Source organism: Pelodiscus sinensis, chromosome 3 (genome assembly GCF_049634645.1).
Source record: "Pelodiscus sinensis isolate JC-2024 chromosome 3, ASM4963464v1, whole genome shotgun sequence".
NCBI lineage: Eukaryota > Metazoa > Chordata > Testudines > Trionychidae > Pelodiscus > Pelodiscus sinensis.
Window position 1 is genome coordinate 184,349,039 of NC_134713.1, and position 20,818 is coordinate 184,369,856.

Sequence of the window (20,818 nt, forward strand, 5' to 3'; positions counted from 1 at the left end):
AGACTAAGCCATGTTATAACCACGTTAAAGACCACAGCATGGTTCACTTAGCACAGTGGTGGGCAACCTTTCGGGCTCTCTGTGTGGCCCGGGAGACATTTGGTTTACCGCTGCCCACACAAGGTTGCCAGATTCCACTAGTTTCCATCAGAGTAGTTCCCCCCCCCCCCCCCCACCACCCCACTGGTATTACTAAAGCAACATGCAAGGGCATTTGAGACATGTGCCGATTGCACACAACGGTTCCATCGGAACTCCCCACAAAATCTACATATGCAAGCTCGTTTAGCAAAACTGCCCTATCCCAGGAGGCTAAGTTAGGACAATCTTGCAGTTCACTGAGATGAAGTATGGCCACTTGTGTAGCCTCGCTTGCCCCCCACTGCCTCAGCATGATTAAAAGACTGGCAAATCCAAACTCTGCTACAGCGTAGTTAGAACACGTCCATATCATAAACATGTTCCTTACCACGGTTGTAATTGAGCAAACAGGCTAACATGGTTTGCACCTCTAGTCACCCTCAATAATGCTGGTGATTGTGGGTGGGAAGAATCATGCTCCCTGTTGTGGGTGCTTGGCTAATCAGCTGAGCAGTATTTGAATCTCTCCTATGTGGCCCCCCTCAAGCACTCAGCTTACAGAGAATTATGGGGAACACTGGTAGATCACCCTTCCTCTTTCACAAGAACCGTTGCTCTCAACGCACCTCACATGACATTGTCCTGCATTTTGCTTCACATGACATAGCTTTAAAGCTTGGAGTGTTAGTGTCACGTCAAACAGGTCAGAGCTGTAAATGGTACATGGATTAAAACGGTTCTTCCTTTCCCTCCTGGGGAGGCGATTCACTCACTTCTGAGGCACACTGAGCCACTGGGTAAAGGACTTTGCCATTTGAGCCTAGCTGCAAGCACAGAACTGTAAGGCGAGTACGCAGGGAAATCATATTCTTTGATGAGGAATGGCCTTGCCATTGATGTTTGTGAAAGAAAGCTCCAGTTTTGTTGTTTGGCTTGACACTTGCCCTTCATAGGTTAGTTGCTTTAAGATGAAATGAAGCTTTATGCACAGGAGGTCCATATTTTGTTCCAAGGTGGTTGATACACGGGTGTTGGCAATCTTAGTTTAAGGCTACTGATTTTTTAAGCAGGGGTTCTCAATCTTTTTTCTTCTGTCTTTCTGGACCCTCCTCCCCCAACCCCACAACATGTTATAAAAACTACCATGGCCTAAATGCCACAACTGTTTGCTCTTCATACAAAAGCCAGGGCTGGCATTAGAGGGCAGCAAGCAGGGAAATTGTCCAGGGCTTCACAAAGCTAAGCTGCTCACGCTTCAGCTCCAGATGGCAGGGCTTGGGGTCCCAGGCTTCTGCTCCACATATGGGACTTCAGTTTTTTGCCTTGGGCCCAGACAAATCTAACACTGGCCCTGAAACCTGCTCATGGCCCTCCAGGGAGCCCCAGGCCTCTGGTTGAGAACCACTGACTTACAGAACATGCATTCTCCTTTCAGCAGGTGTCTGTTGAAATGATCCTCTCAACTGGGGACCAACTACCCTGGTGCTCCATCCATTAGAGCTGGACTGGTGGAAAATTTTAGGGAAAAAAAGCCAAGAGAAGACCTTAGAATTTCATACACAAAGACGTAACAGTTTGTCTAATTTTGACTAAAAATGGGAAGAAAGCACAATCTTCCAGAAACAATGTTAGATGGCCGAATGGAACACGGATACATTTTTACTCATACTGGCAATACTAAATGTCAGTTTATGAGGTTTATGCTCAGTAGCCACAAGAGAAAAGACCAATACTCACATTTTAACTGTGTTGCAGAAGGAATAACTGCCGGTGATATATACCTTCACTGACATTTGCCAGAGAGACAGTCACCCCCAGCCAATTAACACCTTTGGTTTTAGCTTTGTTTGCTGTGTAAACTTGAATATAGAGAATATCTGGCAGGGTTTACTGAATTTAAATAATCAGACAAAACTTCTGTAGTGAGAAATTTTAGAAATCACTGATACTAGGAAAGCTAAGATATGATATTAATAAACACACTGGGCCAGATTTGCACTGAATTTATACAGGCGTAAACCCAGAGTAACTGCATTTTGCTTCACTGAGGGATTGTGGTCTGAGATCAGAATCTGAAACAGACAAAAATGTTATCAAACAGTTGAGAAGTATATTCATATACTAAAGCTGCAGCTCCTGAAAGGCAGGGGGAAAATAAACTACAAAATACAACTTCAGAGCTTTTTCAGGAAGGAGTAGTACACTTTGCAAAAAGGAAACGTTCCCCCAGCAACTAATGACATCAGAGTCAAGAAAAGCACCTCTGCTTCTTTAGGCCAGACATCTTGAGGGCTCCATACACTGCCACTGTGCTTCTGGAAGTTCTATATGAATTAGGAGAGTGAATTGTTTTTGGAACCATCTCGTATCTTTGCAGTATTCTGCAATGTAAATTTAAAAGACAACTTTCAAAGACAGAAAGGAACAGAAACAGGCAAAAGGGGTCCTGTTGAAGACAAGCGAGCAACTGGATCAACATCTGACATGTGGCCTGGAATGATCTGCTTTACCTCTGCCCATCCCTGAGATTAGTAACTTTTGCATCGCTCACAGCCCCCTGAAATTCGAAACACACGTGTAACAGTTCCCTGTTCCATAACTAGTGTTCTCTGAGAGGTGTTGCTCGTGTCCATTCCACAGAAGATGTGCATACTCACCACATGCAAGTTTCTCCCTCAGCAGCAGTGGGGCCGACAGCCTTGCCGAGCCACTAGGCTAGACAAGGCAAGGGAGAAAGGGCTGTGCCACGCTCCCGGAAGGGCTGGGGCTGGGCAGCCCTCAATTCTACCCCGAGCGCATGGCGCCATGCTCCAACGGTGATTTAAAGGGCCTATGGCTCCAGCCACCACTGCTGCTGCAGTAGCAGTGAATGGAAACTCTGGACCCTTTTGTATCTCAGGACTCCGGGAAAGTTGCTCTCTTGCTCTTCCCTCGCGGCACGACAGATGCCCTGGATCAGAACGTGTGCTGGGAACAGGCTGCCAAAGATGCCTGAGCTCTGGTCAAATGGACCAATCTGCAGTGGAGGGGTCTTGGCCAGCTCCCAAGGGGGCTGAATGCACAATGCAACCTAGTCAGAAAGACACTATGTGGAAACCAACAGGTCTCTCACCCTGTCTGTTGTAGCGATGAAGAGCTGTGGTGAGCTCTGGAAGGGCTTAGTATGCTCTAGGCCAGGCATGTCCAAAGTCCGGCCCGCGGGCCAATTGCGGCCCGTGTTCCGATTTAATACGGCCCCCGCTTCCTCCCCCTCTCCTGGCTCCCCGGCGCTCTTTTGAACTGGCGCGCCCAGCGCGCCGCTTCCGGCCGCGCCGCTGCCGCCGCCCATGGCCTCCGCGGCCCTAGAGCCTGCCCTGTAGGGCACGTCCGCAGCCCCGTTCCCCCGCTCGGCTGCGGGTTTGCCCTGTCCCGGGGCCGCCGTGAGGCCGGCATGCCCTGCTCTCTCCGCCCGCCTCCGACCCTACGGGCCCTCTGCCTTGGGGCTGAGAGTGCGGGGACGGCCCTCACGCATGTTCACTTCTTCAAATCTGGCCCTCTTTGAAAAAAATTTGGACACCCCTGCTCTAGGCAGAACACCTGACAGACATCCAGAGCATGCAGCCACCTCTCCTCCACCGTTTTATGATGCTTGGGCTAGAACACAGGCAGGAATATGTCCTGGTTCACATGGAAGGAGGAGACAACCGTTGGCGGGAAGGCCAAATGGGGCCGCAGCTGGACCTGGTCTTTGAAGACGACAGTATACGGGGGCTCTGAGGTCAGAGCCCTGATCTCCAACTCATGTCACAAAAACACAGCTTTTGAGAACAAGCAGGAAGGGGGGAAGGATCCAACTGGCTTGAAGGGTGGCTCTGTGACAGAGGACCAGACTGAGGTCCCACTGTGGGACAGAGTCCCGTACTAGGGATGTAAAATTTTGATGATTTGGATAATTAAATAGTCAATGCAATTTGATTAGTTGATAAGGGCACTTTGGCCTTTGATTTGTAGCAGGGCTGTTGCTACAATTCAAAGGCAAAAGTGATGCGGGGAGCACGGGGCCAGTGGGGGACTCACTGGCCCCATACTCCCTGCAGTGTTTCAAAGCGGCAGTGTCGCATGGACCCTGGGGTCAGCTGGGGACTCAAGATTCCCCCTGCTGACCCCAGGCTCCGTGTGGTGCTGCTTTTTTGAAACACTGCAGGTGGCCCAGCATCAGGCTCCACGAGGTGTTTCAAAGTGGCAGCATTGCAGGGAGCCCAGGGTCTGGCCCCAGGGGACTCCCAGCTGGCCCAGCCTGCACACGGCAGCCAGTAGGCCACGTTGGGGCAATTGTGAGGACTCAAGCCTTGTCCTGTCTGATCCAAATGAGGGCCCAGCTGATGATTGGGATCAGCAGCATTGCAAATGGAGCCCCTGCCTAGTCCCCAATGGGAGCAAAACTGCTGTCGCTTTCTGTTCTGCTTAGTGGCAGAAAAGTCCTTGCAGAGGTGATCTGCCAGGGCATTGTTGATTCCCAGGAGGTGACATAGCGTGGTTCATGCAGAAGTCTTAGAGAAGGAGCTCTTCCTGACATGGAGCCGATGAGCACCCCTCTCCTCTGCCTATTGCTGTAGAACATCAAGGCTGTGTTCTCTGAGGATTCACACCACCTTGCCCAACACGTGGGGCAGGAATACCCCGCAAGCCAAATGCACCGCTCTGCGCTCCTTGACCTTTACGTGCAGCCACACCTCCTCAGGAATCCACAACCTTTGGGTCCGGAGATTGCCAAGGTCCATCTCCCGGCTAAGATCCAAGACATCCAATACCAACTCGAGGGAAGGAGCGGGACCCCTTCTAGAATGTTCTCTGGGGTGCTCCATCATTGCAAGGCAGTAAGTACTAGCAGACAAATAGTAATAACTATGTCCAGGCAGTTTTGGCACTGGGAATAAGTTGACACCAGCAATTGATTTTGTGGCTGCATGAGGAGTCTGCCGTGATGGAGTATGTGCATACATGCTGCCATATGTCCCAGAAGGCAGAGGCAGACTCTGGCTGTGGTCAATGGAAACTTGGACTCTTACACTATGAGGCTTCCCATGCCCTGGAATATATCTAGGAGCAGGAACACTCTCACAAAAGTGGATCACCTCCCTGATAAACTCTGTCCTTTGAACCGGTACTAACATGGACTTTTTGTCATTGACTAAGAGCCCCCAGGACTGGCAAGTGTTCAAGAGGACTATTATGTTGCAACAAACCTAGGACCTAGAGCAGTCTTTGAGTAACCAACCAGTTGTCCGCATAAGGGTCTATTTGGATTCCATGGTGTCTGAGGTAGGCCGCCACTACCGCCATGAACTTAGTAAGCATCCTTGATGCTATGGTCAGGCCAAGGGTAAATTGGTAGTGAGTGGGCCTCAACTACCAAAGAAGCCATTTGTGACCTGGAAAGACTGCCATCTGGAAGTATGCGTCCTTCAGGTTGAGGGTGGCATGCCAATATCCCAGATCCAGTGTGGGGATGACGGAGGCCAAGGAGACCATATGGAACTTGATCTTCCATAGATACTGGTTGAGGTCTTAAAGATCCAGAATGGGCAACAGACCTCCCTTGGCCTTCAGGATTAGAATGTATAAGGAACAGAACCTCCCAAGTCGAACTCTTCCATTGTTCCCCCGCCAATATCAATAGTTCCTGAACCTTCTGCATGAGTGAACTCTTGTGAGAAGGGTCCCTGAAAAAGGATGTGGAGGGAGATGGGAATGGTGGTGGAAAGAAATTGGGTGTAATCATGGGAAACAGTACCGAGGACTCAGCAGTCTGATATTGGTTTTGACTGTGAGGAAGTGGGAAAGGTGGTTGCCGTACACAGGGTAGTCTGGTATGTCACCTTCAGGTGCATCCTCAAAATTATTTCTTGGCTCTGTGCTTGGAGCAGTTTGAGCCTGTCTGGGCCAAGGATGTTGGCTGACTTGGCCAGTTTATGGTCTCTGCTTTTTTTAAGCTGGTGGCTCCTGACACAGCTGATCCCGTTGCCTGGAAAGGTGCTGGGGGGGGGGAACCTGACAGGCCCGGCCAAGAGCATAGTGCCCCACGGTATGAAAATTCTGAAGACCATGTAACTTTGCATTTGTTTGTTCTACAAATCGAGCATGGTCATTGAAGGAGTCCTGCAGAGATTGTTGAGCCTCCAAAGACAGTCCACAGAGGAGTAGCCAGGAGACGCCATCATGAACGCCACAGAGCCTGCCATGTCAGATGCCACTTGAAGGGCTGCCCTGGCCATGGCCATCCCCTCCTCAGGGAATCTTGAACTCCTCCCTCAAGGCTTCAGTAAACAAATCCTTAGACTTGCCTATGGACCGCCACATCAAAATCCTAGCACCAAGGAGGGCCTGGTGATTTGCCACCTGCAACCGGAGGCTGGCAGACAAATTTTTGCCCAAACAAACTTACAAAAATTAAGTCTTTGTTTTTTGGTGTCACCCCCAGTTGCCCCAACTTCTGCTTGTGATTGACCACTATCAGCACAAGGGAATGGGCGGGGGGGGGGGGGGGGAGGGTAGGGGCACATACAAGTATTCATGGCCCTTCATAGGCATAAAGTATTTGTGTTCAGCTCTCAGAGATGGGGGTCAAGGAGGAGTGATCTCCAGGACCCCTTTATGTAGCAGGAGGGCAATCCGGGCAGGGACAGAGGCGCTAAGCACATCAAAGAGTGCATCTGCCTGCTCCTGAAGCTCCTACACCTGTAGTCCCAAGTTAGAGGCCACCCTCCTGAGGAACTCCTCGTGTGCCTTTGGATCCTATTGTAGGACTAGATGAGGGGGGCTCGTGGTGGCCTCATCCGGGGAAGAAGAGGACTATGCTGGTGCCATGAACTCCACTCCCTGAACCTGGTGTGCTGCTGACTGGTCCACTACGAATTCATGGAGCCGGGAGGACAGAGGAGGTCCTCTGTCCCTACAGTTTACATCTGCTTAAGGGGCCATATTGAAGGCCTCTCAGACACCCCCCAAAACTGACCAGACAGCCTGGGATGGTTAAGTGAACTTTGCATGGGTTCCATAGGTACCAGGACACCAGCCACTGTCCCTGTAGCCTTGCCGGGGGTGTGTGCAATGCCATAAGCTGGAGTGTCATCATAGAGGTCTGTGTGTGACCGGCAGCAGGTACTCCTGCTCAATGTCTGCTTCTGGAGTTATGCATGCACTCCCCGGCAACCAGGAATGGAAGGACCTGTAGTGGTTTCCCTCTGAGTGGTGTTGAGTACTGAGAGCCCACAAGGATCTCTTGGAATGCAAAGAACATCCATCACAGGCCCTCGTATGGCAACCAATCTCCAAAATGTAACTAAGCTACAACTACTAAGGGACACTAACTAAAAAACAAAATTGAGCTGCAGAGAAAATTGAGCTGACGCCACAACAGTTCTGTGCACTGTCACTAGTGGCAAGAAGGAACTGAGAGTGGGGAGAGCATGCAATGCCCCTTATATCATGCCATGGAGGCACCACTCCAGGGCTACATCTAGACTGCAAGCCTCTTTCGAAAGAGGCTTTTTTGAAAGATACTTTCAAAAAAGCCTCTTTCGAAAAAGAATGTCTAGAGTACAACCAGTACTTTCGAAAAAGCGAGCTGCTTTTTCAAAAGAGAGCACCCAGGCAGTCTGGATGCTCTTTTGAAAAAGCACAGTTTGCATTACATAGCACCTTGTTTCAAAAGAGCACTTTCGAAAAAGGCGTTCTTCCTCGTAAAACGAGGTTTTCCGCGGTCGAAAAATTGCCATGTTCTTTCCATTTACTTTTGAAAGAATGTGGCAGTTGTCTAGACGCAGGGGAAGTTTTTTTAAAAAAGGCCACTTTTTTTGACAAAACCCTGTAGTCTAGACACACCCGAGGTGTTGTCAGAGCTACTCTCTTATGGATACCACTGAGAAAAACACTTCCCGCACCAGTGCATGTAGTGAGCATATGTAACCCACACACCTAGAGTGTATGGTTCACTGTCCCATGTAGCGGCACTTAGACCACTTACACGGAGAGATAAGAATGAGTTGGCTCTACAGCCTAAGCTGAAAGCCAGCTGGCTTTATAAGCTCAAGCTGTAGAGGTTCCTGAACTTAGCTCCAAATGTGTGCCGGGTTCAGTTTTGCCTGGAAGCAGTTACACACCCAACATGGAATGGATGAGCAATTACTCAAAGAACTTCAGCCTGACTGAAACCCTTCAACATTGCAATTGCATTACTAGATAATACCGTTTGTAATGGTCCACTGTGACAGTTTTAGTTGCTGCACAGATTAAGACATCCATATAGTCACACAAGTATTTGTGAACTTTCCTGTTATGAACTCAAAGCTAATCAAGGTAAGTTCTAATTAGTTTTTCAATGAAACCTCAAGTGTTGTGGGAAGCCTGGTGTCAGGAATGCACCATGTAGCGTTGAAGCTCAGTGTGCGGTGAGGCCTGTTGTCCTCTTAGGTCTTATCCAAACGACAATCCAACTCTTTCAGTATTACTGAATAGGTTGTGGCACTTTTCACATTAGGTGTGTTAGATCTGGGCTTTTGGCCAATCTCCAATTCAGACAATCGGTTTCCAACAAAAACCATCTGCTGAAGTTTCAGTTGGGTATGCACACAAGCACTTTGACTATTAAATCAAGTTCTTGAGCAAATGTGGTCCACATTTACAGGCTCCTGCAACATTACCTAACAATGTTTTTGAGAAGATACAAGTTGCCACCATCCAACAAACTACAGGCAAGATTTCAATTAGATACAATACTGTTCATCTGAGTAGGCCTCAAATGTGGGTAAACAGCTGTTTCTGCACAGATCTTCTTGATGAAGGTTGCTACGTAAACATAGGCAACCTTCTGAGAAAAATCTGTAGACCTGCTCACAATAAAAAGGAAAGATGTAGGGAAGACTCTCTTGCCATTCTACTAGCCAGAGGCAAGATCATTGCAAAGAAAGAAGGATTAGTATGGAGGGGGGAAGTGGTTTTTTTGCATTGTTCTTTAAAGACAACATCTCAGCTATTGATCATGTAAACAGATATTTAGACAGACATTTTATATATTTCATAAAAAAAAACAGTCTAGGATTAAAGAATCAGTTATGACAGACATTTCCCTTCCCCATAGTCTCCCTTTCCTCTTTCTGCAGGGGGCCGGCCACCAGTCCTGTACTTTGAGCTTGGAAGACAAAGCAGACAGCTGCCACTAGAGGCAATTTTGAGAAGCCTAAAAATCCATGTGCAGCTGGCACTCCCACCCACACCACTCACTGACAGCTTAGTCCACTAGCCCTATGCCTAGGAACATGAGTCAGCTCCCAAACAGTCTTCTCAGACCATAGCTGCAGCACTCTACTCCAACTAGATCCTTAGTCTGGTTCTAATTGTCACATTTCCAGTTATGAAAATGAAAGCACTGGTTTTAACTATAGCAGTCCAGAGTTAGAACTGAATGTTGTATTAAGTAACTCCTGCAAGAACAAATTAAAAAAACCTCAGAACGAATCAAAAGCTAGTACCAAGATGAAGTGTATAGTACAAGACAATGCTTAAATGAAGATTAACTGGAAGAAACAATTTAAAGAGGTTTACCACACAATACAAGGGAAAGCAGATGGTTTTTACATCAGTCCATTCAGTTAAGCAGGGATGTTACTTTACATGAGGACGCTGTGCTTTGGATCACTAGTTACAGACTAGAGGAACCATGTTAGGCTTTGCAAACTTACTAGTAATTAAACCACTGGCCATCACAAACTAACTGGAACGTCCACATTCCAGGAGGCAGAACTCAGGTGAATTTCCTTGGAATACTTTACAAAACGGGGATATTTCAATTTAATGGGCTGAATTTTGCAAAGATGTATTTTGGGGTTTAGTTACTAACCAATGACAAAATGAATTTATATGTTTTGATCAACATTTTGGACAGCTGGACAATGAGGCACAGGAAGAAAAGGCAGATTAGCTCAGTGGAGATTTCTCAGAGCTGGATATTAACTGATCAATTTATCACTAATATTGGTACTTTAAACAGCCGAGTGAAAAAGTAGAGTACATGTTAGATGTAGACAGTTTAAATCTCTGCTGCATCTATCAACTTAAAGATGTGTTAGTAGACTGAATCCAATCCAATCCCTCCTTTAATCCCTTCCCCCCCATCAAAATATTATTCTTGAAAGAGCTACAAAAGGACAATATGAAACTTTTATATGTCAAGAGAAATTAATACTTCATTAGCATTTTTCACTGTTGTTGGGAAGTTGGCTAGTATAGTTGGCTTATCTCGCCTGTTCAGTATTGCCAATATACTATAAAGAGGCCTTGATGTAATCAGACACAGGGCTGGTGACAGACTTTGCCACGCTCTGGGCACACACACAGAGAGACAGACAGAGAGTGTGTGTGGTGGGGGGGAGGGCAGGGAAATCAGGCTCAGCTGCAGGTCCCCTGGCAGGAGTGGGGCCTCAGGAAGAAGGGGAGGGGCTAGCCTCCTACAGCCAGTCCTCAAAGCTCCCTGGGACTCCGGAAGCAATTTAGAGGGTCTAGACTGGGGCTCTGGCTGTAGTAGTAACAGCAGTGGCAACCCGGAGCCCCAGATCCTTTTAAAATTTCCAGGTCCTGGGGCAACTGCCTGGTTGGTCACCACCTGTTGGCAGCCCCGGGCATACGAACTTGTTTCATGCCATAATGCCCTAACAGACAACAAACCTGTATCAAACGGAAAAAAAATAATTTGATTCACAGAGGCTGGACACAATTAAACCATGCCTGGCTTCCTTGTGTTGGTCCCAAGAAAGTGTGTAGTCCACAAGCCAGAGGGAGATTTTACTGCAGCCTGTCCTAGTACAGCTTATCAAATTTCCCTTTAGTGCTATAAAAACAAAGACTGATGACACAAACGCTGCATAAAAAGATATCAGACTATACATATCTTTTAAATTATTTTATTTTGTGTAAGCTAAAAGGAAATTTACACACTTAAATCTCAAAAGACCTTGGGCATGCACATTAACCTTGTTAGAGGTTCTTCTACGTAGCTTTTTTTTCCATAGGAATTTCCCCAAACATTTACAACCCATAGTTTTTACTGTATATACAGCCTAAACCATAGCAATCTATGATTATGTCATTTTACACTGTGCAAAATCAAACATAGGAATAGTGGTATAACAGAATAAAAACTGTAACAGGTAAATTTCATTGTAAGACATTCATATAGTTTTGGTCCTTCTTTTCCAAATCAAACTGATTAAAATATAGACCATGTTTAAATAGTAATCTATAACATAACATAAAAAGGTACTGACAATATACCTTTCAAAAGGCTATATAGTGTTTTAGCCATTTTGTTAAAGTCTGAAGAGAGAAACAACAAATAAAAAAATTAGGGAACTGCCTGTTTTGAAGAAACATCTGAAAAACCCATAAAAACCCCAAACAAAAAACCATGTGACCTTTTAAGCTTTCAATGAAAATGAAGTATTTTAATATATGCAGAAATAAAATTAAGACACTCGATATAATCCAAAAACGCTGAAAAGGGGATTTTACTGAGAATGAAGATTGGAATTTAATTTTTTTTTTATTTTTAAAGTTTTGTAAGAAGGACACCAGTGTATTTCACAAAGACAAATGTTTACACCCCAGCACAACAAAAAGAATAAATCTTCAAAAAGATTCAACCCCCAATTATTTACACTTTTCTCATATAAATTTAGATTTCAGTATGTAAATAAATATACATTACTATGTATACCTTTCTAGTGCTGCTTACCAACAAATCATCTGAACTTGAATTTTTTAATTAAAGCAAGATTGCTTTTTATGAGCCAGAAAGGGGGAAAAAAATCAATAGAAAGTGTCCAATTCACATCACTTAGTCTACCTTTTCTTGGCAGCTTGTTGAAGGTGTTAATGTGGCTGGGAACATCAACACCTTGGCATGCATGAAAGTTAAGTCAGGAAGGCTAGAAATCACCTTGGCAGCCTCTTCACTAAGATGTTCTTCCTTTTTAGGCTTCCTGTTAAGAGAAAGAGTGCATTAATCCATTACTTGACATTCCTGGAGAAAAAGCTGCTGATTGAGGTAAGACCACTTCTGTAAAGTAATAGAAATTATATCCTGCCTATTTGCAACATTACCTCGCATGGAAATTTGGCACAGAGCTCCTAAATGTTATTGCAATGAAGGAAATTGGTTTCCTACTCAGACGTTAAATTTTTGCAAATTCTGATGCACTATCTTGGGACTATTCACATTTGGTGAGAAACAATTTTATCTTTAGCCTTCGAGTAAGATATCAGGAGTACTATCATTAACACAGAGAAATCTTTCAATAGAAAACAGGAACCTAAAAGGAGGGCTGGGGGCTGCTAGATTCAATCCAACTACATAATTAGTGGCTGCATCCAGTAACCCATAATGTTTTACCAAGTACTTTTTTATAGAGGGCAGGTACTATTAAGCTGCTTCTACTGGTGAATATAATGAAAGTAATCACCTTTATGTTTTGCATTATGTTATCGATTCTTTACCTCCTGCACTTCTTGTAAGAGTTATTAATTGAAAATTACTAAAAGGTATCTTGCCCCATGTCCCTTCACTATTTTGTCCCTGGGCATTGGGCATACACCAGTGGGAGTTTTCCTTCAAACAGCTAATTTCCTTTGAAATAGAATGAGACCTTGACTCTAATTGTTACAAAACAACCTGTACGGAGTCATAATTTACTTTATGGAATGCTGATCATTGATAGAGGCACTGAATGTTACTATGAAGTTCTATAGTGGATGTCCTCTGTCAAACACTGAAATTATGTTTAAGGGAAGTGTATATTTAGAACGTTTACTACAAGCAAGCTCTACTTTCAAACTTCTTTGAAGACACAACAGAAAGACAAAGGCCTGAAATCAGATGGATTAACTAGGACATATTAGAGATTTCCTTATAACTCATTTGTTTTCCAATGAGAAGGGCTGAACCTAGCTCTTTTCAACACCTGTCAGGTTCCACTACTTCAGCTGGCCAGAGGATCAGGAGAAAGCAAATGTCTTAGCGTGTGGCCTCTCTGCAGTTCTTCCAGGACTTCTTGAACAGGAGAGAGGCCGGAACTCTGGATTCAAACTCATCCTCTACATACCTAGCTACCATACTGATACTGAGCTGTAATCTGTTTGCCATCTAAAAGTCCCACTTGATTTAAGATCTCTACATGAAACAGACTGGAGGCTAACCTTGAGCTTTTTTCACAAGAATAGGGGTATTTTCTCTTCTCTGCTGCAGTGGAATTTCATGAGCCACTGACTAGGCAGATTACCAAATTCTACAGAATAAAAAAAGCTGTGTGCTAGATTTAGTGAAGAAAGGAATAGAAAAACCAGTATGTGCTTCCTTCCCTTCCTATTTACACTAGGAGCTTTATTTGGCCTTGGAGGACACCTTATCTCTGAGCTGCTGAAATGTGGCCATCAACCACTATATTATCAGCATTTGAGAAATGCAATAGGCTGAGACACCACCACCTACCGATGAATTACCACAGCACTCTCAGGGTGAAAACTCCTGTGTTGCAGTGGTGACAGCAGATTGGCAGTTGTATCTGACAAAGGACAGTTTGAAAGAGGAAGCGAGGGGGTAGAGGGTGGATTCAAGGACCACACAAACTGCTATTGATGCTGCTCTGACACACACAGAGTTTTCACAAACTGCTTACTATTTATCTGCTTCATTCTTTGCTCAACAGGTTCTACTACAGAAGAAACAGACTGGTGATGCCTCTAGTCTGGTGCTTATTCTGACAAGTACAAACTATTCTACACAAAAGTACATTGCTGCCATCTAGAGCTTTAATGCCTAATGCCTGAAACACCTCCCCCAAAATGCCACAGAATGCAAATTGAACACAGTCACATGAATTCACCAATCACGGTGAACCACTGTGCTTTCCTCCCCTGCTTAGGCTTTGTTGACAAAACTTTTGCTGGCCGGGGTGTGAAAAAAACCACCCCTTTGGTCAACACAAATTTCACCTACAAAAGTGTCAGTGTGGACAGGCTGTGTCAATGGGAGATGCTCTCCTGCTGACACAGCTACCACTGCTTGTTGTGGGTGGTTTAATAATACTGACGGGAAAACACTACTGCAACAGAGAGGCTATTCAGAAACCCTCATAGTAGCACAGTACTGATGTGCTGCTGTAAGGTCTGTAGTGTAGACATACCTCAGTGTGCTCTGCAACTCAGCCTATCCTCCCAGATAACCAATATAGTTCTACAGCAAAAATGCTTTCATCATGTCCAGGTTACAGTTTTGGATACAACCACCACCAGCTGAGCATCAGTGTTACTACATTCTGTAGGGCATTCAGAAACCAAGGCCATGAGCACCATAGGTAGGTAGAGCTACTATAACTGCTAAACAGGGTTTCACACTACGTGACTTCTAAACCTAAATATCTGCAGTAGCAATGTCAGTGCAACTGAATTTACCAGTCTTAAGACATGTTAAATTGCCTAACGGTTGTAGTGCTGACAAGGCCAGTTTGATGGAAGCAATACATAAAGCCATAACAGTTGCATTAATCCTAGCTAGCAACTTTTCTAATGATGCTGAATCCCAAAATAGCATGTCAACTTTAATAAATTCCAAAGCCAGAAGGGACCACTGTGATCTTGTCTGACTTCTTGTATAATACAGGCAACAGATCCTCCCCAAAATAATTTTGATAGCATATTGTTTAGGAAAAAAGAACACCTCAATTTTGATTTAAGACACTGTCAGAGATGGAGAATCCACTGCAAGATTGTTAAGTTATTTCGATGGTTAATTATTCTCACTGTTAAACCTTAACACAAATGTCCAGTCTTCAATTTCCAAGCATCATACCTTTCTCTGCTAGACTGAGCAGCCCATGATTAAATATTTGTTCTCCATGTAGGTGTTTAAAGACTAATCAAATCATTCCTTAATCTTCTCTTTATTAAGCTAAAAAAGTTGATTTCCTAGACTTTACCACATAAGGCATGTTTTCTATTTCTAATAATTCTCATGGTTCTTTGCTCAACTCCTCTAGTTTATCAACAACCTTTCTTGAGCTGCTGACACCAAAACTGGATGCAGAATGGCACTGGAGTGACCACTGTTACAAAACAGCAGTAAAGTAATTTATCATGATCCACCTGTTTATGCATCCATTAGTCCTTTTGGCCACATTACATTGGAAGCTCGTTTGGTTTATTATCTACCACTACCCCCTAAATCTTTGTCAGAGGCACTGCTTCCCAGCCTACAGTACCTGATTGTGCATGTACAGCCTACATTCTTTGTTCCTGGGTGTACTGCATTTAGCCATATTAAAATACATAGTTTGCTTGAATCCAGTTTCCCAGATCACTCTATCAGTAACCCATCCCCTTCACTACTTACCACTACTAATCTGCAAACTTCATTAATGAAGATTTTATGTTGTCTTCTAGGACATTAATAAAGATATTAACTAGCATAAGGTAAAGAATCAATACCTTCAGCGATCCTACTAGAAACATGCCCAACTCAGTGATGATGATTCCCCATTTACAATCACATTTTGGGACCTAGCAGTTAAGCCAGACTTTAATCTGTTTACTGTGTGCCATATTAACTTTATATCTTTTTAGTTTAGTCAAGATGTTGTTTGATAACAAAGCAAACCCTTACAGAAATCTGTGTATTACACCAAAAATTAATACAGTAGAGTCCGGATTATCCGACCTTCGGTAATCCGACACTCCGCTTTATCCAACCACGAGGAATAAGCCCTCTTGCGCAAGAGCTCTTCCACAAGAAGGCAGTGTAGACAGGCAACATGATTTTCTTGCGCAAGAAACCCCTATGGCTCAAGTGTCCCAAACTCCAATGGGCGCTCTTGCACAAAAGCATATCTCTTGTACAAAAGCACATGGCAGTGTGGACGCGCTCTTGTGGAAGATCTTTTGCAGAAGAACTCTTGCGCAAAACAGTTCTTACGCAAGAAGCATACAGTGTAGACATAGCCATGTTGATTGGTATAACTGTATTACCCCTCCTTTAATTCTTCATTAAAGAAGTCTCATATCAGCCACTCAATTATCTTGCCCAGCATCAATGTCAAAATGAGAGGTCTATAGTCCCCCAGGTTCTCCTGTTTTAGAGATGTGATAGTAGACCCAGAGGGCTGGGAGTCAGGGGCCAGTAGCCCCGATGAGCTGGAAGCATAACATTTAACTGTCAACTGATAAACCGGGATTTTACATCCCTACCCTGTTTACCCTTTTAAAATATTGGCACAACATTAGCTTTTTTATAGTCTTTTGGAACTTTTTCTGTGTTCTAAGACTTACTGAAAGTCAACATTAATTGTCCAATGAACTCTACAGTCAGCTGTTTAAAAATTCTTAGATGCAAGTTATTCAGACCTGGTGATTTTAAAAAAAAAGTCTAACTTTAATAGCTGCTGTTTTATATTACCTGAGATAGTTGTGGAATATAAAAAGTGTTACCATATGATATGACTACATTATCTACATTTCCCCAAAATATTTAACAGTTTTGACTTTTCTGCATTATCATTCATTTTACCATTTCCACTGCTACTGAATCAATACCATTGCTGGTTTTCTTTTTATTCCTAGGGTACTTCCTCTTCTTTTCCTCAACTCTGTTGGCCATAAATTCCGTCTCCTGTTGCTTCCCTTGTCAATTTTCTAATATTCCTAGCTTCTGATTTATTTTTGTTACTATTAGTTTCCCCTTTCTTGTATGTGCTATATTTTAAATCGTTTATAGCTTCACTTCCCCTCTTCATGAGGGCTTTAAAAAAAAAAAGGACATCCTTCCTCAACTGTGGCTTTTGGGGCATCTAGTAAAAGTGTTCTTAAAAATTCTGAATAAGTCAAATTTTTCTGATTAAATTCTTCTTCCAAATGATTTTGCTTATAATTGTTTTCAGCTTTGTGTAACTGTCCCTTTCAAAGCACCAAATATATCTATAGCCATTTTCCATCTCTATTCTTGGTCTGGACTTCACTCCATGTGTTTTATTCTGTTCATTAAACAGTAGTGTTCCTGGGAACAGGAAAAGTGCTTCTGCGATCTTCAGTTATCTTTAGGAGAAAAATGTATGCATTTCAACCTGAGTCATAAGATTGACATGAGTGAATAGATCTTTGGTGGTGGTTGTACCTCTCCAGATTTCTGACAGTCTCTGAAATCAGACTAGGTTGAAGAAAGGCTGAATTTCTTAATCTGCCCCCTGAAGAATGTGTAGGACCCATTCATCTGTTTCTCACAACATTCTCCTCCAACCCACCTCCTAAGGAACAAACACCTTTCCACAAGGAGATATGCTAACCTACTACCCCTTCATTGTTAAAATGATGTAACTGTGAGAAGCCCAAACATGTGCCAGCCTGCCATCTGACCATTTCATCCCTTTTCCAAATGGGTGATGCTTATTGACTTTGATATTGTCCAAGACACCAACTGTTTTGTGTGTTTAGAATGAGCATTTTAGATACTATCACATCAGCACCAATTGCAACAATGGACTCACATACAACATACCCTAATTTAAAGATGCTAGTTTGCAGCATTCATCAGAATTATTTTTAAGTCAACATGAGTTTTTCAGCCATTTCTTGACAATATCTCCACCCTCCATTTTCTTTCATCAGGGCAATTTATAAACTTTTGGATTCTTAAAATTCTACTCATGCTCTGCATGATTGCAGAGTCTCAGCAATATCCTTCACAGGATCATTGATCCTTCATTGTAGCTTATCTTTAAATTTAATACACCAATAAATAAGGAACTATATTGTCATTTCCCCCCACTCTTGTTTTGAGGGAGTAACTCAACAGTTGTTAACAACCAACCTATAGATGAAAATGGTGCTATGTCACACAAATGAGGGAGTTCTACAACTTAAGGAAATCACTTGACATTTCCACAACACATTTCTACATCTTCAGTTTACCCAGCTCACTTCCCCTGCCCCCACAGATCTTGGGTTCAAACGCATTTTGGAAGAAATAAGGACAGTTAGAATATTTCTTTCAGAGGGGATGGGATTAATTAAACAACAACAACAGACACACTTGTAGCTGATCATACTGCTAACTATTAAATTCAGATTTAATAATTGAATTTCAGTTGCAAAAATTAAACAGTGGAAACTTCAGGTTTCAGCTGCTCCAAACCAGGCATCACCCATACACCCTGGATTAATTGCTTTCTAAGGTCCTTTCTCTCACCTCCCACCCCCCTCCAAGCCAGTAAAATTTCCTTTCACAGCCACCAGGGAACGGGATAATGGGAAGGCCTGCCAACCCATCCAGTTAATTTCCACCAGATACACTTATCTGGGGCACCAAACCCCAGCAGCTCCAAGTTACTTGCAACATATGTTGGTTAGATCAGCATGTGCAGATTCTGTGGCAGGCCATAAAAGTCCCCAAACACCAGATCAGAAGTTATAGCCTCCTCATGTCACTACAGTCAGTATTTGGAACTAATTTCCATTTCCTACATGACCCCGAACCTGTAGCTGGCCTACCTACCTCTTCATGTACCTCCGTTTTTCCTTCTTGCCTCCAAAACAACGTCTACCACGTTTGTTTCTTGCTTTTACCACATTATCAATCCCTCACCTTCAAAAACTTGAAACAATCTAAAAAATAATCCCTTTTAGTCACTTTTATACTTAGACACCAGGAGGCTACTAACTGGAATGCACCGTGACTTATTTGCTCACAAAGTTCCTACCATATTTTGGATGCTGAACCAAATCCACACTACCAACAATAACAATATAATATGCCAACAGATATTTGTTTCAATACAAATCTTTCTACTGTGTTGTAGAAAAACCTGAAATAACTATTTGAATAGCTTGCCAGGTAAACAAGTACAAATCTACAGAGAAATTTAGTAGCGTAAACAAAGACGTTTCCAAGTACTAGGTGTACCTTGGATTTTGTCAGCTTTTCTGAGATAATTTAGTCAGAATTAAAATATCTGAAAAATCATTCTACACTAAAATGAAGTAAGCACTGTTCTCTTACATGTAAGGACAAAAAACAGCTTACTTCCCTATTCTGTGTTTTCAGACCATTTTGTGATAAACTTTCAAAAAGTTACTGTATTTATCCAAGATGCTGCTAGATTTTCAGTCCTGCTAAATACTCAAGCTGGAATGTGATAATCAAAAGACAGCCTTGAGGTTTAGGGCTCCCCCTAATGGTTTGCAGTTGAAATTTCATCATTGTCACTAAGGTTTTTTTAAACATCAACTTCTAGTGTTTTCATACTGTGAGGAAACAGTAAAAACTTTTCCCACAGATTCAGAAAAAGCCTCAGTAGAGAGCGTTTTCAGCATTTAGTGCTTGGTGTTTAAAAACGAAGGTTACTCAGCTTGTGCAATAACTGGAGTTCTTCAAGATGGTGTCTTCGTGGATGCTCCACGCTTGGTCTTGGTGCCATCCCAGCATCTGGATCGTAGATTTTGAAGCAGTCCCTGCGGGGGCTGTGCATGCACGGCACCAACTGGCGTACACTATGCTAGCAGGTAACACACATGCACAGTCCCAGCCCTCCAGTTCCTTCTCTGCCTCGGAAGCCCTCCAGGTCTGAAGCAGAGGAGAGGAGGGTGCATTGTGGAGCATCCATGGGAACACCACCTCGAAGAACTCCAGTTGCTGCACAAGGTGAGTAACCTTTGTTTCTTCGAGAGGTCTCCAGGGATGCTCCACACTTGGTGACTAGCAAGCAGTTTTGGCCCATGGTAGCTGGGGCTTTGGAATATTGAGATAAGCCGATGATAACATGTGGAGCCCACAAGAAAGTGTATAGTGCTTAGCAAAAGTTAAGCTGGGATACCCGGGTGGCTGTTTTGCAAATGTCTATCAGTGGCACGTTGCATAGGTATGCAGCGGAAGAGAGTACGACCCTGGTGGAATGAGCCATCAAACGTAATAGTGGTTGTAGGCACTTAAAGAGTGTAACAGTTTTAAACAGTTGGTAATCCATTTGGACAGTCTCTGTTTCGATATTGGTTGCCCTTTAACTCGGCCGGCGAATGCAAGAAGAGCAGAGGGGTTTGTCGGAAGGCTTTAGTCCTTTGCAGATAAAATGCTAATGCCTGACATTGACAGTATGCATGGAAGCCTTGAGCGCATTTGCATGTGGTTTTGGGAAAAATACAGGTAAGTTCACTGGGTCATTTATATGGAATGAAGAAGCAACCCTGGGTAAGTATTTCAGGTGAGCACAAAGGATAACCTTATCAGAATGGAATATTATAAAAGGTAGGTCAGCCATGAGTGCCGCCATATCCCCCATGCACCGAGCAATGTGATGGCAACCACGAGAGCAACCTTCCTGGAGAGATGTGAAAGGGAGCAGGAGGTGAGAGGCTTGAAAGGTGGCCTGGTCAGGTACCCGACCAAGGTCCAAGGAAAGTATAGGTTGTGATATATCAGGATGGAAGAGCTGCAGCCTGTTGAGGAACCTTTTGGTTGTAGGGCGAGTAAAAACAGAGCAGCCCTCAATTTTGTGGTGGAAGGCCATTATGGCTGACAGGTGTACTTTGATAGAGCTAAATGAGAGTGACGATTGCTTTAAAGCAAAATGCAGGACAATGTAGCACTTTAAAGACTAACAAGATGGTTTATTAGATGATGAGCTTTCGTGGGCCAGACCCACTTCCTCAGATCAAATAGTGGAAGAAA

General features: G+C 43.8%; 1 protein-coding gene across 7 annotated transcripts in view; it reads right to left on the reverse strand.

Annotated features, from left to right (window-relative positions):
• Positions 1-11,002: 11,002 nt before the first annotated feature.
• AFTPH (aftiphilin) overlaps positions 11,003-20,818 on the reverse strand; it is a 72,050-nt gene continuing 62,234 nt past the window's right edge. For 6 of the 7 annotated variants that reach the window (XM_075925579.1, XM_075925581.1, XM_075925578.1 and 3 more), the window contains one exon: positions 11,003-12,095. In XM_075925579.1, coding sequence (XP_075781694.1) covers positions 11,951-12,095 — 145 coding nt within the window. In that variant the 3' untranslated portion in view covers positions 11,003-11,950. The remainder of the gene's footprint in view (positions 12,096-20,818) is intronic. The other variant, XR_012903025.1, reaches the window with a different exon arrangement.